At 36.7% G+C, this 22,349-nt stretch overlaps 1 protein-coding gene and 1 long non-coding RNA gene across 2 annotated transcripts in view; one reads left to right on the plus strand and one right to left on the minus strand.

The window, feature by feature from the left end:
• The window catches only part of LOC150107119 (uncharacterized), a 30,914-nt gene extending 23,612 nt beyond the window's left edge, over nt 1–7,302 (plus strand). The window contains exons 2-3 of the long non-coding RNA XR_016548232.1: nt 1,480–1,757; nt 6,920–7,302. This is a non-coding gene — a long non-coding RNA (uncharacterized LOC150107119). The remainder of the gene's footprint in view (nt 1–1,479; nt 1,758–6,919) is intronic.
• LOC150107120 (uncharacterized) overlaps nt 7,239–22,349 on the minus strand; it is a 69,088-nt gene continuing 53,977 nt past the window's right edge. Inside the window, exon 2 of the mRNA XM_090391644.1 lies at nt 7,239–14,344. Coding sequence (XP_090247770.1) covers nt 13,946–14,344 — 399 coding nt within the window. The 3' untranslated portion in view covers nt 7,239–13,945. The remainder of the gene's footprint in view (nt 14,345–22,349) is intronic.

A 22,349-nucleotide genomic window follows, 5' to 3' on the forward strand; every position in this document is an offset into this window, starting at 1 on the left:
AAGCAATTTTAAATAAAACTTGGTTTTAATCCCATTTCCCAAGTAAGCAAACAGACAAGTAAGCCAAATTTGTGCCTGCACTTAGTGCAAGTCAGGGCAACTCTGCTATAACATAACCAAGGTAAAAAACTTTCTTCATCTATCTCTCATCCTGAGATTTTTAATTAATAAGGTCAAAGCACCTTGTGGCAACTTGTTTAGGTAAAATTTATAAGCTCTGTATTACTTAAACCTTGGCATTTCTTAAGCCTGGCTCCCACTGATGAGACCTGAATAAAGGTCGAAACCGGTCTGGGTAGTGGCCATTGCCTTTAATGTATAGCATCATACATCTCCGCTAGGGGATATGCTTTGCATAATGGGTAGTGATCACCACGGATAGTGAGCAAAGCTTATTCCACCTTTACCACGAGTTGCCTGGACTTGCACAACGTGCAGAGTTGCCCTGACTGGCACTACGTGCAGGAACAAAGTCGAATTATTTGTCTGTTTGCTTACTTGGGAAATAGGATTAAAACCAAGTTTTATTTAAAATTGCTCGGTATGTTTAATATACAACATACCCAAAGTAAAAAAACTAGCTTCAAAAAAATAGATTTTGCTAGTTACCTAATACTTAGCACATCTAGAGTATTAACATACTGCAGGTGAGTTAGATAATCCACTGTTAATGCATTTCAGCTGTGCAACCTACTGTGCATATGTTTACAGTGACAAAGGAAAAAAAAGAAGTTACATAGTTAAAAGAGAAAGTAAATGGAACAGAAACTCAGTGTTTTGGCCACCTGGAATTTAACTATCAACAATGAGGCAGCAATGCTCAGTGAAGCCAAGACCTTGTGTCAAGTTCAAAAGGCATAATGCGGCTGTAGTTTTGTGAGAAAAAGTATGGAAGTTTAGCACCTCTTCAGGACTATTTAACTACCTAAAGCTAACTCAGACGGTAGTAGATCTATAAATGAAGTATGCATTTGTCAGAGCCTGCCACATGCTAAATGTGGCAAGAGCTTACTCTGAAAATGTCTATTACATTTGCAAATGCTTCACTCAGATCCACTACAAGAGTCAGTTGAGCACTGGTACTCTAATTGTAAGAGGAGAGTATTGAGAATTGAGAAAGAGTGTATATTTTAAGCCATGCTATCTGCATGTATTACAGTAACCATCATCTGCCACAAGATGAAACTGGTAATGTTCTATGGGGAATGGTTTTGACTGAAACTGATTAAGCAGTCTCAATCTGAACTTGATGTGACCACCTCATTTTCAGTGATGAGGCTACTTTTCATTTCTCTGAAGACAAAAGCAAGTTTTGTTTTAATTGAATTCTTTGGCCAGAATTTAATTATCATACTGCATCGGAAATCAAAAGTAAATAAATTATAATAAACCTGAATTTATATAGTTTGATGTGTAATTAACAGACTCCTATATATTGATTTAAAGTTAACATTTTATGTTTTTTTTTTCTTAATATAGGAATTAGTTAAGACATTCAGAGTTCCTCTGTTGTCAATTAAGCTGAATCAAGAACCAGGTTATTTACCTTCCGTGAAGGTTCACCAGAAAATTAGACACAACTTTTCATTGCAAGCGGCTCACAAATCTCCAAGTTTCAGGTGTGTTTCAGAAAACATTCTGTTCTCCTATTCAGTTGCCTAGATTTTGAAATTGAAGTCAAAATTTAGTAACATCAAAATGAGAGGCATGGGATATGACTCAGTTGCTAAAAAATCTGATGAACAGAATACTGACAGGTAAGTATACAATCAGGTGAACAATACCAGAATTAATTTGAGTGTACTTACTGTACTACCTTTTGAATTGTCAGAACAAAGTATCTAGTTATTTAGATTAGTAATAAACTTTCTTATGTCTATGTTTTCATATAATCTGTGTGTGTGTGTATGTGTGTGTGTGTGATAATATATTGTGCATGCGCACGCACACACACAATATATTAGAGTTCTTTGTAAGAAGCACTGTCTTTTTGAGTCTTTATCCCAATATTTTAAGTCTGTGATATGTAGATGTGCAGAGACATTGTCAAGAATCAGAAGTACCATTATCTGGTCATCTAAAATTTTTTAACACTTCTTTCTGATTCTTCTGAATTTAAGAATAAAGTGCTCATGGAACCAGTCCTTTGTAATCTCTTACATGATCTAGGAATTTTGCAAGTTGTAGTAGACAAAATGCAATATTCTCTATCCATGAATTCTTAAAATGGCCTTTCCATCACTTCAATCAATGGAATCTGCAGTGAAAAAAGAAGTGCAATTTTCCATTGTCTTTTCTGCCTTGGTATTGAATGTTCTCTGCTACTGGCATGTGTATTCTCTGGAAAAAAGGACTTTTTGAGTTCAATTCTAGTTGACAACTTTTTTTTTTGCACATGAAAGGATTTTTTTTCTTCCAGACTCAGACTTTTAACCTCATAACACAAAAAAATCAACCACAGAAATCACTCTTTTAGACAATAATAATGCTAGGGAATGTGAGAAGGCAGCAGTTATTTGTCATACTCTTTCCCGGATAGTCTGAAATCATTGGTGGCCCAATGCATGCTATCACTTTAGGCAAAGGCCAGAATTTGGCTGTCCACTTCAGAAAGTTATCTATAAATGGCTTTGTTCCTTTTGGGGATTAAAATGTGTTTAGATCGTTTATTATTTTTTTAAATAAATTGTCTTATTATTTCATTAATTTTTTTAAAATTAATGAATAATAAAGGATTTTTTTTATTATTGTGTGACACCTCCAGGGAGTCCAAGGACTCATCAAGGTAGGGCACTGCTCTACAGCCCTGTCTCCTCCACTCAACTACAACAAACCATCATCATCCATACCAGTGCCATCTACTGCTCATCACCATCGCTAGGGTTTTCAGTGACAATCACAAACATCCATGCCCACGTCAGGATTCGAACCCGCAGCCTTTTGGCTGGAGAGCGGATACGCTAACCACTCGGCCAACCAGGTTGGCAACATTCAAAATTTTACAACATTCTGTTTTTTTATTATTATTTATTATTAACTATACTGTCCTTTGTCTAAACTGCCACAGTTACCTGAAGTATAGTACAATTTCCCAGTTCAAAAGGTTTTACAAATTTGTCTGATGTTGAGTCCAGCTAAAGCATACATGCTAAAACCATTAAGTCATTTATGCATATACTACTTCTTCAAGCAACACTTCTTTTGGCCTCTAATAATTATTATTATATGGCATTCTACACCACACAACCCTATGCCTCTGCTACTAATGATTCGCAAAAAAGTTAAACAAGTTTGAGCGCAGTTAGTAGTTAGAAGGGGTCAATTGTTCGATGCTGTTGGCACACTCTCTCTCGATGAGTCTTTGGACCCCATGGAGGTGTCACATAATAATAATAATAACTACTACCCATAATTAGTACTTTTGTTTTATAATTGCATAATTGTTTTTCTCTGGAAAAAAACCAAAGTTTCTGGGTTTTATTATTATTATTATTATGTGACACCTCCAGGGAGTCCAAAGACTCATTGAGGGAGGGCACCTACTCTACAACTCTGTCTTTATCACTCAATACATCAACTACATCATCATCTACACCATCGCTATCTACTTTCCACCACCACTAGTATTTTTCACAGACAATCACAAACATCCATGCCCATGCTTGGATTCGAACCACGCAGTATTTTGGCTGGAGAGCGGATACGCTAACCACTCGGCCAACTAGGGTTGGGGGAGACTACTACCCCTGTATGAAATTAGTCAATTCAACTTCAGTTGAATACAGCTGACATAAATATTCCTTTCATCATATCACAAGAATCAAATTTTTCCATTATTATTATCCAGAACTCAATGGAGTAAAAAGAGTCATCATGGGAGGTTGTTTCTAGGAAACACAAAGTTTATCATACCACTCCTTGAACCCATTGACTGTTCCTGCTCCAACCCCTCTCTCAGGCAATGCATTCAAAGGTTCAGCCACCCTCCAAGCAAAGAAACCACTCCTCACCCTCTTGTTCACGGCCTCCTTTCGTAACTTCCAGGGATGGCCTCTTGTTATCGCTCATTCCACCAAGTGAAAGAACTCTCCAATGTCTACCCTGTAACTGCCTCTCAGCAGTTTAAAAGTCTAGATCATATCACCTCTCCTTCTATCCACCAAACTCTGCAGTTCACATTCCCTCAATCGATCCTCATAACTCATATTGTACAGTTCTCAAACCATCTTTGTTATCTGCCTCTGTACCCTTTCCACAGTCAATTTATCTCCTTCAAATCCTGAGGACCAAACTGAGAACAATAGCCTAAGTCTGCTCTGATCTGCTATGATCTGATTTGATCATACAACAGAATGATAACTCTTTTATCTCTGCAGGTCAGCGTCCTTCGCAGTATTGCATCAATCCTCTGAGTTACCCTCACCACCTTTGTAATATGCTACCTGAATTTCAGTTTTCTATCAATCATAACCCCCAAATCTCTTTCCTCCCCGACCTCCTCCAATTGAGTATGCATCCTCCCATCGATGGATCCCAAACCTCAAGACTTTACATTTTGCTGCATTGAACCGACACCCCATTCATTTGTCCATTTGTCTAGTTTATTCAAATCCTCTTGCAGGGCTGCCACATCTGCACTATTACTGATAATCCTTCCTAGCTTCACATCATCTGCAAACAACTGAATGTCCCCTTGCAATCCATTGACAATATCATTGATATAAAGGTTGAACAATACAGGTCCCAGTACTGAGCCCTGTGGAACCCCACTTGTAATCTTCTGCTTCCTTGATATTGCCCCACCATACACAACTCTGATACCTATCAGTCAGCCAATCCTGAATCCATTTGACTAACCCAACATTTAAACCCATATGCTGCAACCAAATATCAGCTTATCATGTGGCACCCTGTCAAATGTCTTTGCAAAATAAAAAAAAATGACAATGTATGCCTTTCCCTCATCAACTGCTCTTGTCACTTTATTATAAAAGGCAATCATTTTACTAAAGCAAGAGCGCCCCTTAACAAATCCATGCTGATTCTCACAGATAACATTACCCTCATCTGCCCAATGCTGTATATAGACACTCACTAATTTCTCCAAGACCTTAACAACTACTGATGACACACACACATTCAATTCAAGAATCAAACATCTTTTCCATTTAAAAGGCAACTGTTCCATCATTCTTCCAACTGTACTGTGGATGCAGTAATGTCTTCCTATTTTATACCCTGTTCTTATCAATCATTACATAACATTTTAAAACAAATATCCTTATTGCTTATTTTTGTTTCTTTATTTTTTTAATTAATTTTGTTCCTTATTTTTTGTGACAGTGTCTGTGGTCTTATCCCTAATTCTTCAGTAATTTTTTTCAGAAGAAAAAAAAAAACTTTTTTCGTGTTGTTCTGTTTCAACTTACAAATGAGTGCTAATGTATTTTCTTTTTACCCCACTTTTTGACTATTTAAGATCCATAATTAGTTTAAAATACTTTTAATTTAACTTTTAACTAAATAACACAACACAAATGCACACTGACTACTTTGATGTGCATTTGTATGTCACAAAGCTAGCAGCAATACCAGTAAGGCTAAGAGGTAAAGCCATCATGTTATTGCAAGTTATAAAGTTACTCTTCTCACTCTGCACAGTAAGCCATAATGTCTGTCTACTGATTTACTTATTATTTATTTATTATTATTCAGGCCTCCATGGAGTCAAAAGACTCATTGTGGGAGGTCCTTCCTAGGAAACACAGTCTATCATGCGCTCCTTGAACTCATTGACCGTTCTTGCTCTCACCGCCCTATCAGGCAATGCATTCCACAGTTTAACCACCCTCTGTGCAAAGAAACCACTCCTCACCCTATTCCTCATAGCTTCCTTTCATAACTTCCAGGGATAGCCCCTTGTCATCGCTTCTTCCCACTGTTCCACCAAGCAAAAGAACTTCCCAGTGTCATCCCTGTAACTACCTCTCAACAGTTTAAAAGTCTCAATCATATTACCTCTCCTTCTTCTATCAACCAAACTCTGCAGTCCACATTCCCTCAGCTGATTGTCATAACTAACATTGTACAGTCCTGAAACCATCTGCGTTATTTGCCTCTGTACCCTTTCCACAGTTAATTTATCTCCTCCAAATCCTGTCTACTAAATTGATGAAGATTAGCTATGTACAAGACTGGCAAGGGTTTATGAGTAGCACTTTTTTCTCTTTCATTTGTAAATTTTTTAACTTAAAGAAATTCACACACTTATTCCAAAGTCAAACTAAAATGGTTCCAAAATTAAAATATATTGCTAGAATAGGTGAGATTGAAATACATCTTCTGTTGAATTTTTGAACTGAGTGAGAAACCAACTAATTGCATGAAAAGTGGTGAGTAAGTGGAATGGATAGCTAGAATTGGATGCAAGTTTCCTGATGGTGAATGGATTCAAGGAGAGGTACGAGAGGAGTGTGTGTGTGTGTGTGTGTGTGTGTGTGTGTGTGTGTGTGTGTGTGTGTGTGTGTGTGTGTGTGTGTGTGTGTGTGTGTGTGTGATGGTTGATTTCAGTCTCCCACAGTGAGCATCCAAACTCCAAGGAGATGCCGTAAACTAATAATAAGATTTTTTGAAATATACCACGAGAGAATTTGAGAAGTATTGATTTGATTTTTTTCATCTTCTGGATAGGACAGTTAATTCTATCTTTATACATTTTCTCTCTCTCTCACTCTCTGCAATTTATATAATTTCATGTGTACAAAACTACAAAACAAGCAAATAAAAATCTTAAATGAAATAAAACTATATATTTATGGGGTGATTGCCTGATAGACAGAAATTCATAGTGATCTGATTGATAGCAATATAACTGCTTTAGTAAGAATCACCACCACTGATTAAAATTCTTCTTTTTTAGGTCTTCTGCCTTTTCATCCTGGACGAATAAATCTACTTCTGAAAAACAGACCTTTAACTGGTCTGATTGGAAAAAGGAAAGTGAAAAAAAAGCCAGCAGTACAAGCAGTGCAACCAACGATAGTGGTAGCGGAAATCCATGGGGACCAGTTTTCAAAAGCCGCGAGAAATTTGTAGAAATGCATTTTCATTAAAAGGCTTTCTTTCTGTGTGTTGAATATTAATGAAATGTTATGTATTGGAATAAGTTCATATATTTTTGTTACCTTCATAACAATGAAAATTAGTCCCCACATTATTGTGATTGAAACATAAATAAAAACAATGCAAATAATTTTATTTCTGAATTTGTCACATATGAAAAATAAATTGATTATCTAACAATTGGCATTTGCTTGGATTTTACTAAAACATCTGATTTTGCATTTATCTTCTCTTTTAATATTAACTTATTTTATTAAAATAATAATCAACATGTGTTGTTTAACTAAGTGGAACTTTGGCATACTGTATTAATAACAATAACTACAGAAGAATTAAATTATGAAAGATGTCTGATATTAAGCAGTAAAGTTTAACAGAATTATAAACATTAACATCTGATTCTAAATTTCAAGTTAATACCAAATCTGTTTTGTGGTAATGCAACTAGAGAAGTGAATTAAATTCGAAGGAAACACTATTTCATTAAATACATAACAGATTCACTTCTTTTTGTGGGTATGAATTAAATTATACTTGACAAGAAATTATATTCAGATTTTCATCCTTCCATATCATCTTGTAGTATTTTAGTGACTAGGCTACTTGCACATGGCATAGTTGATTTACATCAAATTGCCCTAGTATACCATAAGGCATGGCTCACCACCCAGAATGTGTAGGTATGAATGTGCAAATGTGTTGTAAACAGAATGATATTTCAATTAGGTCTTCCACAAAGGGGAGTGGATATGCAGATATCAGTGAGACAGTTGAGTGTAAGAATGTATATAATGTACCCGAGACAGTACTAAGGACAAAAAATTGGAATGGGATAGTTAGAATAACGCATCAAGATAGGGGTGGGACAAAGGGTCCACTGCATTTCATGTATACTAATACCAGGAGTATTAGGAACAAGAAGTAAGAATTTTTGGCCTTGATTGGCTCTTCCTGGCCACAGGTTATTGGCATTAGTGAAACATGGCTGACGGAAGATGATATAGTTAGTGGGATAGAATGTGTAGGTTATAGTGGTGTGTTTAGGAGGGACAGAGAGAATAAAATGGGGGGAGGGGTGTTATTGATGATAGCTGATTAACTGCAGCCAAGGAGAATTGAAGTTGTATCACAGGATAGTGAAAAGAGCTCATTTGACGCTATTTGGTGTGAGATTGAGACTGGCAGAATAAAATATACAGTTGGATGCTACTATAGACCAGGTGATGGAATAGATGGTGGAGATAGTATGCATAAACAAATTGATGACATGAGTGGAAGGAGGGTAATTATTATAGGAGATTTCAACTATGGTAATATTGATTGGAAGGAGGAGAGGGCACATGTGAGGAAGAAAATGGATTTTATTCAAATATTAAGGGATAACTATCTGAGACAGCATGTAATTGAAAATACTAGGAGTGTGAGAGTGCTTGCCCTGGTAATAGCATCTGAGAATTTGACTGTAATGAATATGACCATGTTGCCACCTATTGGTGAGAGTGATCATAAGGTCTTGACCTGGGAGGTGGCTAAAGGTGTGGAATTTTTGATTAAGACAGGGTATATGTGGAATTACTGTGCTGGCAAGTATGACAAGCTTAGGAGATTGCTTGGATCAGTGCCATGGCAAGTACAACTGCAAGGGCTGGATGTCGATAGAGCATAGGAAGTGGTCAAGGAGCATTTACAGGAGGTTATGGCTGATTGTATACCTAGGGTCCGAATAGTATAAAACAAGTAGGGGTTAAATGGATGAATAACACCATTAAGCTTCAGCTGCAAAAAAAAAGAAACAACTGTGGAGGGAATTTAAAGAAAGAGGTGACCTGCAGGCACACGAACAGTATAAAGTGCAGGCCAGAAGGATAACGAGTGTGGTAAAAAAAAGCAAAAGCGGATTATGAAAGGAAACTAGCTATGCAAGCTAAAGAGAATCCCAAACAGTTCTTTCAATATGCGGCAAACAAGAAAAACACTGTAGATGGCAAAATGATTTTAAGGAATGACGATGGTAAGGAGGTCACTGAATCAGTCGATATAATGGGGTTACTGAGCGAACACTTTGCAAAAGTATATCACCCAGGTGGTGACATTGAAAAAATGAAGGAACCATTAGTTTATACGGGAATTGTGATGAATGAAGTGGAGGTGAATAGTCTATTACAGAACTTTAATGTGAATACATCTGTGGGATTGGATGGTATACCGGCATGGGTGTTGCGTGAAGCGGCCAAAGAATTATCAGTGCCCTTGACCGTGTCGTTTAATCTGAGTCTCGGGTCTGGTTTAGTCCCAAAGGTGTGGAAAGAGGAGAAAATAGTTCCACTGCATAAAGGAGGATCCAAGACTACGGTTGCGAATTACTGACCGATCAGCATATCAGGAGTCGTCGTCAAGGTCTTGGAGAAAGTAGTCAAAGGAAAAATACAGGAATGGATTGATGAAAATGAGATACTGTACGGAAGACAGCATGGCTTTGTGAAGGGTAGATCATGTCTCAGTAACTTGCTCACAGTGATACTGCTGGACCACTTACAGTGATACTGCTGGACCTAGCTAAGGCATTTGACAGGATACCACATGGAATTCTAATCCGTAAACTACAACATATGGGAATGGATATATAGGGTTGGTGAGATGGATAGGTGGGTGGTTGATGGAGAGATCTCAAGGAGTAGAGTCCAAAAGATGGCCTGTGACTAGTGGTGTGCCACATGGTTCTGTTCTTGGACCACTGCTGTTTAATTTGTTCATTAATGATATAGGGAAGGATCTGAGAGGAACAGTTCATTTATTTGCTGATGATGCAAAGTTGAGTAGAGCGATGGTGAATGCAGAAGATGTGAAAATCCTGCAGGATGACTGGGATAGATTGGAGTTCTGGGCTAAGGAGAATGGATGTCAATTTAATGTGACAAAATGTAAGGTTATGCATTTTGGGGTGAAAAGATTAGCAGCAGTATACCACATTGGTGGAACTGTACTCTAGGAGATTGATGAGGCCAGGGACCTGGGAGTGTTAGTGGATAGTGAGATGAAGTTTAGGGGGCACATTGCAAAAATAGCTATATCAGCTCATCAACTCACTTGGTTGTTGAAAAATGCCTTGACAAGCAGAGACAAGCAAGTTATTGTACCTCTGTACCGAGCCTCGATAAGACCTCATCTCGACTACTGTGCCCAGATTTGGTCACCTCGGTTCCTTTTTGATAGTGAGGAGGTGGAGAGGATACAGAGGCGAGTGACTAAGATGATAGCGGGTCTATGGAATGAACCATATGAGAACAGGTTGAAGATTTGTGGGTTGCAGAAATTAGTTGATAGGGAGATATGATTGAGACATTCAAATTGCTAAAGGGATTCTATAGGATTAATTCAGAGGATATTTTTGAGATCAGGAGTGGTGGTGGGAGAACTAGGGGACACCTATGGAAGCTTGGTAAGAGTGTGGTTAGCAGGGATGTTAGAGCTGTGTTCTTTACTTTTAGAGTGGTAAATGAGTGGAATAAGCTGCCAGAGTCTGTTGTGCGTGCTATGACAGTGAGTGAGTTTAAGGCAAGGTATAATAGATACTGTGAGAGTGTCGTATTGTTGTGTGGACATGATGTTTAGGGCCTAGTAATTATGTCCATTTCTTTGTTGTCATTTCACAAAAGCAGAGTTGTATACGGTACACGAAAGCTGGCAAATATCTTTAGCTCATTCTTTTAAATAGCATGCAGTTTTAAAATATTGACTGAGATGAAATTTAAATTATAATTACATAATAAATTCTGTAATAATAAATTTTAGTGAATATTATTTTATAAATAACATAATTTTTATATCTGTAAATGAATCAATCGTGGTCCTACAGAAGTTAAAACCATTGTGGAGAGATAATAGAATGGTAATCACAACCAGACCAAGTCTAATTGACACTTGGGTGAATTCTGTCCTCTTGTATTGTTGTGAGCCTGGACTTTATTGAGGGAAGATGAAAGGGGACTTCTGTCTTTTGAAATGAAAACTTACAGATGAATTTTGAGAATTCCCTATACCGCTCACAAAACCAATGAAAATATCTGAAAACTGATTGATTCAATAGACAGGAAAGACAGGTGAAATGGTTCAAACATGTGGAGAGGGCTATTGGCATTCCAAAGCAAGCACTAGAAGGAACCGTTCTTCTGGGATCAAGGGTTAGGGGCCGACCATGATTAAAATGGACATAACATCAAAAAATGGACAAATTCCTCCCTTTCTCAATTGACATCTAGAACAAGAGACCGAGATGATTGGAGGAGGCTGACAAAGAATATCATCTACCAGCCATAAGAGATCCAATAGTCCATTTAGGACTATGGGAGAGAAGAAGAAGAAATGAAATAAAAGAGCCTCAAAAATAGCCATAGGTATCATAACTTAGAAATTCAGTCCTGAGAAAACCATCAAAATCACCATATTAGCATATGCAATAAATGACATTTTTTTCTTTTAAAGAAAAAAAATCATAATGCAGATGACAACAAAAACAAACTACTAAATCCACATTATCCTAAAATGATTTCAATCAAATCTCTCCTCAAGGCCAGGATAGTGTTAATGCTTGGGAAATGGTTAAGGAATATTTGGTAGCAGTAGTAAGCTGTGTTCCACGAGTGCAGAAATGGACACAATTTGGTGTAAAGTGGGTGACAAACAATATCAAACAGGAACTGCAGGTGAAAAAGAGATTATGAAAGAGATATAAGGAGAGGGTGGAGTGCAGATGTATGAAGAATATAAGACTCAGGCCAGGAGAGTGACTAGTATGGTGAGGAAGGCAAAACTGGAATATGAGAAGAGACTGGCACTAAGATCCAAAGGAAATCCTAGGGAAATTTTTAGCTATGTGGCAGGAAAAATAATTGTGCAATAATGATATTGTGGGATAAAAATGGGAATAGAGTGACTGATGCAGTAGACATAGTGGAGTTGTTCAATGAGCACTTTGTTGGAGTATTTCATCCTGGAGAAGAAAGTTTTAATACTACAGAGGTAGAGCAGGTTTGAGGTTTAGAGGAGAATGTGTTCCAAATACTGAGTACTCTAGATGTCAGTAAAGCAGTGGGACTTACTGACATGGTGATGGTATTTCACCACAGGTTTTGAGAGAATGTGTTAAAGAACTGACTGCTCCATTGACCTGGCTTTTCAATGAAAGTCCATGGCTATCAGAGTACCCAAGGAATGGAAGGAAGGTAACATTGTGCCATTGCATAAGGGTGGTAGCAGACTGGAAGTGTCTAATTATAGGCCAGTTTGTGTGTCATCAGTAGTTAAGGTGAAATTGGATAAATAGTGAGGGACTATATACAGCATTGTGCAGATGACAGTAATGTTATCTGTGAGAATCAACATGGATTTGTTAAGGGGTGCTCCTGCTTAAGTAATATGATTGCCTTTTATAATAAAGTGACAAGAGCAGTTGATGAGGGAAACACATACACTGCCATGGATTTTTTTTGGATTTTGCAAAGGCATTTGACAGGGTGCCACATGATAAGCTGATATTTAAATTGCAGCATATGGGTTTCGATGTCGGGTTAGTCATCTGGATTCAGGATTGGCTGTCTGATATATATCAGAGAGTTGTGTATGGTGGGACAATATCAAGGAAGCAGAAGGTTACAAGTTGGGTTCCACAGGGTTCAGTACAGGAATCTGTATTGTTTAACCTTTATATCAATGACATTGTCAATGGATTGCAAGGAGATATTCAGTTGTTTGCAGGTGATGTGAAACTGGGAAGGGTTATTAGTATTAGTACAGATGTGGCAGCCCTGCAAGAGGATTTGAATAAACTAGACCAATTATGGCAAATGAATGGGGGTTTTGGTTTAATGCAGCAAAATGTAAAGTCTTGAAGTTTTGGATACATTGATGGGAGGCTGCATACTTGATTGGAAGAGCTGTACTGGAGGAAGTAGGGGAGACAAGAGATCTGGAGGTGATGATCGATAGAAAACTGAAATTCAGGGGGCATATATTGCAAAGGTGGTGAAGGTAGCCCAGAGGATTGCTGCAGTACTGAGAAGGATGCTGACCTGCAAAGATAGAAGAGTGATGGTTCTGTTGTATAAGACCCTAATCAGACCACACTTAGACTATTGTTCTCAAATTTGGTCCCCAGGATTTGAAGGGGATAAATTAACTGTGGAAAGGGTGCAGAGGCAAATAACAAAGATGGTTTAAGGATGTTCAGTGTTAATTATGAGGATCAGCTGAGGGAATGTGGACTGCAGAGTTTGGTGGATAGAAGAAGGAGAGGTGATATGATCGAGACTTAAACTGTTAAGAGGCAGTTACAGGATGGACATTGGGGAGTTCTTTCATTTGGTGGAGTAGTAATGGGAAGAAGCGAACAAGCGGCCATCCCTGGAAAGTACGATAGGAAGCTGTGAGCAAGAAGTGAGGAGTGGTTTCTTTGCATGGAGTGGTAGTTGAACCATGGAATGCATTGCCTGATAGAGTGGTGGGAGCAAGAACGGTCAATGAGTTCAAGGAGTGGAATGATAGACTTTGTATTTCCTAGGAAAAACAAGGAAGGACCTCCCGCGATGAGTCTCTTGACTCCATGGTGGCCTGAATAATAATAATAATAATAATAATAATAATATCTGATTTCTGACTTCTTAATCAGCAGAAATATGAATTGACATGCTGTGTGGAATGAGATGTACAGCTCCATAACAAAAGGTAAACAGTTAATTTTTCTGCATCATATTTTACATCGAATATTTGCATAAAAAGCTGTATAAATATTTTTGTTCATGATACATCACGTGATAAATTTAATCACTCACTCTGCATTGAAATCTGAGGATTTCATCTGAATAACCTCAGTAATAAATTTAAAGTAATTTGTTCCTTTCAATAATTCTTCCAAAGAAGAGAGAGCAGTAAATTCTGTTATTGTGCCATCTCGAATGGCAGATGACCGAGTTCTTTTAGTCCACACCCCCATGGACACTATAAGAGAATTAACTGGAGAAATACCAAATTCATTTTTGCAGTCTCTTGATGCCTTCTCAAAGGTGGAGCCAGCAGATACAACTTTATTAAACTGAATTCGATTGTATGGACCCATTACAGCTACCATATCACATTGATTAGCTGTTTCCTTGAAGATATTGAAACATTCTCCTGTATTATCAATAAAGACAGCAAGGGCCTCATTTTTCATGTCTGAGAACACTGTCTGAAAAGAGAAAAGTAACTATTAATTATGTTGAATTTTTTCTTGACAATTATTCATAAGACTATTACACTTTTTTATAAAATCTTTATCAAGTAGCTTTATTTTTATCCTACTACATGTTTCGCCAATCTGTTTCTATTGGCATCCTCAGGGAATACAAATCAGTAAGCACAAAATGAAGGTTACAGACTAGGTTATAACCGATGGTTCTAAATCATACAAAAATTGGTATTGTGCGTGTCTCGTTAACGTGATTTATTCGTGATGACTCATGACGTAATTGTTATGAAAGTTCATTTCTTTGATATTTAATGATCTGATAAAAGATGAAAGAAAGAACACATAGGATATGTCAGAAATAACAGACAAGACATTTCAGGCCTTTCATGCCACTTTGCCTCTACTAACCATACATAGAAGATAACTACCATTCAAGAATCTTTAAAGAAGCAGCTACAGTCGTCCGTAAAACTGAAAACTTAAACAAGAATCAAGGTCTAATTTTACCAGAAATTTGGAAATCTTTTATCAGATCATTAAATATCAAAGAAATTAACTTTCATAACAATTACGTCATGAGTCATCACGAATAAATCACGTTAACGAGACACGCACATTGTCACGCACAATACCAATTTTTGTATGATTTAGAACCATCGGTTATAACCTAGTGTGTAACCTTCATTTTGTGCTTACTGATTTGTATTCCCTGAGGATGCCAATAGAAACAGATTGGCGAAACATGTAGGAGGATAAAAATAAAGCTACTTGATAAAGATTTTATAAAAAAGTGTAATAGTCTTATGTAACTATTAATTGTTGTAAAAAGGAGTGAGAAAATTATTGTTCAGCCCTATGAAGTTTATCATATAAAGAGAAGGATTTATTAGTTCCTTGATAAAGATAAATTATGAAGGTAAACAAAAAAAGATACTTCGTTGCACTTTATTCTGCAATTTTATGCAGTTCACACAATTTTGTCAATACTTAGGTATTGATGGAATCATTAATGATTTCGCAACTGTAGAAATGACTATCCCTGTTAAAAGAATGATCTATTCATAGTCTTGTCTTCTCATTTGTATCATGGAAAATGGTGTAAATGATGAAAAAAATAAAAAAAAAAACTTTTTGCAATTTCAAATGACAGAATTCTAAAACTGCTTGCCAATGTGTATGTATGTATGCGGGTTTTTCATCCCGCATACATACATACAAATCGGCCCTTCAGAACACACGCAATTTACAGACAAAAATTACTAGTTGTGGTGGTGTTGGAGGTGGGCGGTAGATGGCGTTGATGGAGATGATTCGTAGTAGAGGTTAGGTGTAGAGACAGTTGTTGGTGTCCTCCCGCGATGAGTCTTCAGACTCCTTGGAGGTATCAGGAATAATAATAATAATAATAAAAATTCCATGAATGAGTGCAGTTTAGCAGACTACAAAGTTGAAAAATATTATACAGTTCTCTTGCATTACTGGATTTGATTACATAAAAAAAAAAGAATAACATAATTATAATTTAATTTAAGACAGTTACTTTGTAGTATGAGTGATAAAGCTGATGCTTTTTTGTACATTAACTTTTACAGACACCTGTATATTTAAATATACTATGTACCTCTAAGGTAATTGATCATACAGTTGCTTATCTGAAGAAGCCAATTTGTTATGCTCTCAACACTTTTATCAGTCTTATCTTGTTGATTAGCTACCAGACATTATTAATGACATTTTTCAAACACTATTTAAATTTTTCTGTGCATATCAGTGATGTAACTATAATTTAAATCCTCCCCTCCTTGGAATATGCAATTCTCTCTCTCTCTCTCCCTCTCTCTCCCTCTCCCTGTGTATTAACATTAGTACAAACTCTATCATGGCTTACTCGAATCACCAATCCACCTACTTAGGGACATTGTCTTAACTTCTACTGCAACATGCTCATTACATCAATAAGAATTTTGTGTATTAAGAGTTTTTGAGTACATTTTCAAGTACTACACTAAAAGACCACAGTAAGTGTATATATATTTGTTATGTCCAGCTATCTTGATGTCTTTTTTTTTTTATTCAAATAGTCTGTATTTCTTTTTTTTTTTATTCAAATAGCCTGTATTTCTTTTTCTGTATGTTTTTTGATATTCACATTATTATTATTGCAGTAACCCCCATGGAGTTAGTAGGCACATCATGGGAGGCTCACTCAACCAGCAAAATGTATTGAACTTTGAAAAAATCTACTCCTCACATCCTTCTTTACTACATCTTTATGCAGTTTCCAGGGGATGACTTCTCATTCTTCCCATCTTACCATCCACTATTTTCATAAATCCTTCTGAATTAATTTGATAAAAATCCCATAACCAACTTGAAGATCTGCAGAGTTTGTTAGTTAGGAGGAAAAGAGGAAATCTAAATCTCCTCTTTTCCTCCTAACTAACAAACTCTGCAATCTACATTCCCTCATTAATGGACATACTTAGATCTTCTAGTGTTTCCAAATCACAATGAAAATTAGATGACCAAATCTGAGTGCAGTAGTCCCTATGTGATCTAACCAATGCCTTATACAAAAGTAGAGGCACCACTACCTCCTTATCCCTACATTTCTATGTCTTCTTATCATAGCAGCAATAAATGTTCAGTCTTTGCAATAGTTGCAATGTGCCCTCAGAACTTCAATCCACTGTCTATCATCACCCAAAGATCGCAAATCTCATCCACTTCTTAAAGAACAGCTCCACCAATACAGTAAGCAGTCTTATATATGCACTTCACACTGCAACACCTTGCATTTATTAATATTAAAACTACACTAACCAACTCATCTATCCAAGCTAAAAGTTATTCAGATTTTCCTGTGGAGAATTAACATCCTCTGATAATGCCTTATACAAAGGGAGGGTTCATATTTTTACTAATCTTCATCAGCAAAAATATGAAGATCTCCAGTCAGTCTAAATGAAATATCATTAATAAATACATTATAAACAGTAGTGGCCAAACAGCAGAATCCTGAGGCATGCCACTGCTCACCTTCCTTTTTTGAGCCACTGATCCATCAAGAATCAATTGACATGGATGATAACCACTTGTGTTACATTGTGGTCACACAGCAAAACTGTGGGCAGATGGTAGGGGGAGGAAACATCTCATTCATTTTGCTGATAATGACAATAAATATAAAGGAGTGCTTTTCAACCTTTTAAAAATGCCTTGCATGCATAAGTTTTTTTTTTTTAAATTATGAAAAACAATTACTAATTTTTATTGGTAATTGTTACCCTGGCTACATCAGGGTAAAAGATGTATAAAAATGCTAAAAACTGTTAACACTAAAACTATAAAATAAACCGAATACAATTGTATTTTTTATAAAAGCAGAAGAACGCGTACATCACACGCATAACGCATGTATGATCTGCTAGTTGTTCTGGCATGTTGAAAGATCTAATAAGGGTCTTCCAGATCTCGGACAGAATCAGTCCTTGGTTTCTATTAAGGTTTTGTTCTGAGCAGAGCACCATTGTGGCTTCTTTTATAATTTGGGAGCGGAAGTCCTCCTTGAAGTAGGGCAATGAGCTTTTATCCCATTCTATAATGTGATCAGTCCTAGAAAAATGAAAGGCTAACCCCGATTTGTCTTCTCTATTATTATTGACGTCTCCTACGTGCTCCTTCCTGATTTCAAAACTTCTTGAAGTCTGGCCAATATAATTCAAGCCGCACAAGCAGGGTATGTTGTAAACTCTGGCATATTTAAAAAATGGATGACGTCTTTTGGAGATCGTAAAAATTGGCGAATGGTCTGTGCAGGTTTAAAAGCTACTCATATACCATGTGGCTTGAGGAGTCTGGCAATTTTATTAGAAATTGTCCCTACAAACAGAATCCCAATGGTAGAATTATAATGTATATCTTCAGGTTGTCTTTGTTGGGGGTTCACAGAAAGGTATCTTGTGGATCAATTTCTTATGATAACCATTCTTTGTAAGGTCATTTCATATCTGGGAAAGTTCAGCTTGGAAGTCTTTATCATCTGTAGTAATGAGAGAGGTTCTATTTTTTAACATGCGTACAATGCTGAGTTTCCGAGAAATATGGTGTGAAGAAGTGAAGTCAGTGGCGTAGCTAGGGGGGTGGGGTGCGGTCCGCCACGGGTGGCACTTTTCACGTGAGAATTTTATTTTTCGATTATTCTTCTATTTATGTTAACTTAGTAATTTTATTACTTAATTAATAATTACTTTTCAACAACTATACTTACAACTAAAATAAACATAAACATATAGTGTTTCTGAGCAATAATTTCTTTCCCTACGTCGTTTTGACTTTTTGTAATCATATTTTTGGTATGTATTAAGAGGGGCGACAAACTCAGTGACCTCCCAGGGCAAATAAAGCTCTAGCTACGCCACTGAGTGAAGTGCAAGTATCTACCTGTATTGGTGGGTTTGCGATAAACTATAAGGTTGATACGTCCATCTATTGATTTCTTGATTAAAATGTCCAGAAATGGTAATTGATTATCTTTCTCAAGCTCTAGAGTGAATTTAATTTTTTGATGCAAAGAGTTAATCTTGCCTAGAAAATCGAGAAATCCTTTTCCGTATTTTTCCAAACAATAAAATTATCAACGTATCTCCACCAAACTGTGGGTTTAGGATCTAGTTGAGATAAAATTATCAAAAAAAAAAAAAAAAATCAGCTAACGCCTTTATATTCCCGTATACGGGGAGTAGGCGAGGCCATTTAGCCCTATCTAACTTTTGGAGACTGAGTGGTCAGTTCAATCTCCACTGGTACCCAATCAGAGACAGATGGCCCAAGGCTATCACTAATTAAGCGGTACGCAGTGAAGAGAGACGGCTCAAATGTGCCGCCATCTCGTGGTCCCTAACCCTAACACAATATATTTAATGTCTGAAATAATGTGGGTTCTACGGTCGATTTTCTTGAGTTTACAGGACGAAAAACCCGAGTTTCCGGGAGGAAAAACCTGCTTGCCCGTGCCAGAGATCGACTAACTCGGGAACCGGTCGAAAAAAGGCTTAGAAAAATTTCCTATAGTCGCCGACTAGACTCGAAACCAAGTCTTCCTTCGTGCGGCCAAGCGCGGTGGTGTGCAAACGCCACATTCACTGAGCTACACAGGCTCGTGAGATAAAATTATACTTTCAAATTTCTCCATAAAGAGATCGGCATAGGGTGGTGAAATTATATATATATATTATTATTAGACACCTCCAGGGAGTCCAAGGACTCATCGAGGGAGAGTGTGCCAACAGCATCGAACGATTGGTCATCTTCCAACTACTAACCGTGCTCAAACTTACTTGACTGAGCCATTAGTAGCAGAGGCTCTACCAATCGACCAACCTTAGCTGGCAAGAGGAGTTCCCCTTGAAAGACCTGTTAATTGCTGATAAATAGTTGTGTTCCATAGGAAAAAGTTAGATGTTAAACAATGATGGTACGAAGAAGTGATGTCTTGAGAGAATAAGCTTCTTAAACGTCGATCACTTCTTCTACTGGAATGTTGGTGAATAAAGACGTAACATCCAGGATTGCCAGAAGATCTGTATTGGAGATCGAGATGTTTTGTAATTTCTCCACGAAATGTTGTGAATTTCGTATATAAGTATCAGAATTGGGATGTGTGCTTTGAGGAGACCTGCAAAAGTATTTTGATAATAAATAGGTAGGCGAATTAATACCATCAACAATTGGGCGTAACGGTATACCATTTTTTTGAACCTTTGGAAAGCCATATAGTCTCGGTGTCAGTGGATGCATAGACTTCAATCGTCGTTTTAATTCTGTTTGCCAGCTATCCATATTACGTAATAAATCGTTGTTATCATTATGATTCTTTAAACTGTGGTCCGAATTTAGAACACGGTAAGTGTTCTAGATTCGGATGTATTAGAAAGTAAGTTGGCAATCTTATCTTTGTAATCACTGGTGTTTAAGATAACCGTACAGTTACTTTTATCAGCTTTTAATATGATGATTTCTTTATCTTTCTTTAACCTGAACATGGCTTTTTTCTATGGAAGAGTGATGTTTTGATGGGGAGCTCTTGAAGAAGAGAGAATGATACTGCTTTTAAGTCTGAGATCATTAGCTATGGGCTCCGGTAGTGACAAAACGGCCTTTTCTACACTGCATAATATGTCCACTTTAGGAATTAGATCGGGGGTAATAGAAAAATTGAAGCCTCTTTTGGGAATACTCATTTTCGGTTTAGATAGAACGCAATCAGAGTAATTACATATCACCGTGTTGTCTGGTAAAGCAGGTTTTGACTGAAAATGTTTATCATAAAGAATGATGGTTTACCCCCGATTTGTTTGTCCATGCTTTTGTTTTCCATCCAATCTGTTGTGCATGGAGATAAGCAGGGCCGTCTGAGAGTATCTGGTGACCCTAGGCAAAGAAAATTTAGGCGCCCCTATACATTGTCTCTCTCTATATATTTTGTCATACTCACACCAAGCACATGTACACAAGTCTTAGCGCCCCTAGGTGATTGCCTAGATTTGCCTTATGATAAAACTGGCCCTAGAGATAAGCTTCAATTTCTGGGAGGATAAAACGCTACCATATCAGTACGTATCTAGAAAACTCACCTTCAGTTAGATGGAAAAACTGTGGTAAAAAAAACAAAACACTATCAAATTTTAGTATTCAATTTAAAATTAAACTTTAACATTTCCTTTAAAATTCCATTTCATTCTCTTTAAGAAAGTAAGCAGTTCTCTTAGTCCTATAATCACAGCCTTTCTAATTAAAAGATTAAGACTAAATTTAAAATAAAACTGTAACATTTTCTCTAAAATCATTTCATTCTATTTAACAACCAAACAACCTAATCACCATGGTTTAGTCCTAATTTTGGAAATCTGTAGGCAGTTAGCGATTTTCAAAATTTAGCATGCTGCAGGAATATATTAATACAACTTAATGTATTCCTGCAGCACGCTATATTAACAAGAATATTGCAGACAACTGCCACTATTTCATGTACTTAACTGTAACTAGCATTAATTGTGTTTACTTCTTAATATGAATTTTAGGCCAGGTGACATGTTCTGGCCTCATGCCATTCTTCCTTGGTCCGATTCTTCTTTTACCACTTATTTTATATTTTTATAATATTTTCAGTAGTCTGCCGTCGTCCATTCGATTTAAATGTTCTATCCATTTTTGTTTATGCATGTTTACTTATTAATTTAAATAATTACCGTCGATTTTCGCTATAACAAACATGTACAAACTATAAGTTAACTTGTTTTAGCCAGCAATAATTTTACCAATTCTCTCTCTCTCATTAAAGTTGAAGGTTTAAATCCCATTATAGGCATAGAAGTTTGTGATTGTTTTTAGATGAGATATGAATTTCATTGCCCAGTGGGAGACCACCACTACTATCCCACTTGTTAGATGCCTAAAGTAGTATGGAAAAAAAAGCCCATGTTTGGTGTTTATAAACACCAAAATAAAATTTTAAACAAATAAAAGAAAAAAACATTACAAAATAGCAAAAAGTTGTTATAGCAAATTTTCCTTAACTAGCGTTGTGATAGCGAGTGAGTGAGTCTGCTGTTTGTTATAGTATGAATTGACTAAAAAATATAAATCCTCTATGCCTTTTTATTCTCCAAATGGAACAGAGAACAATGGAAGATTAATGCAACTTCCAACAGTCATATACATAACTTGTACATATTTGGTCTGATGTATTACAATAAATAACTTTTATTATTAAAAGACCAGAAGATAAATGATAAAATATATATACAAAGAGCCAACAAGTTTCACTAGCCACTGTCTAGCATTTTCAAGGCTGAACTGGCATTGAGTTACATTTCAAAAAACATGCACTTTAGTAACTGTTAGGCCGTTACATTTGATCATTTTGTTTGAAGGCGAGTCATATACATAAACAAAAGTAGCATAACAATATGTGTAAACTGTAGCATCTCATGTTCCTAAATGA

Source organism: Typopeltis vanoorti, chromosome 4 (genome assembly GCF_054136105.1).
Source record: "Typopeltis vanoorti isolate ZY-2024b chromosome 4, IOZ_Tvanoo_1.0, whole genome shotgun sequence".
NCBI classification, from domain to species: Eukaryota; Metazoa; Arthropoda; class Arachnida; order Uropygi; family Thelyphonidae; genus Typopeltis; species Typopeltis vanoorti.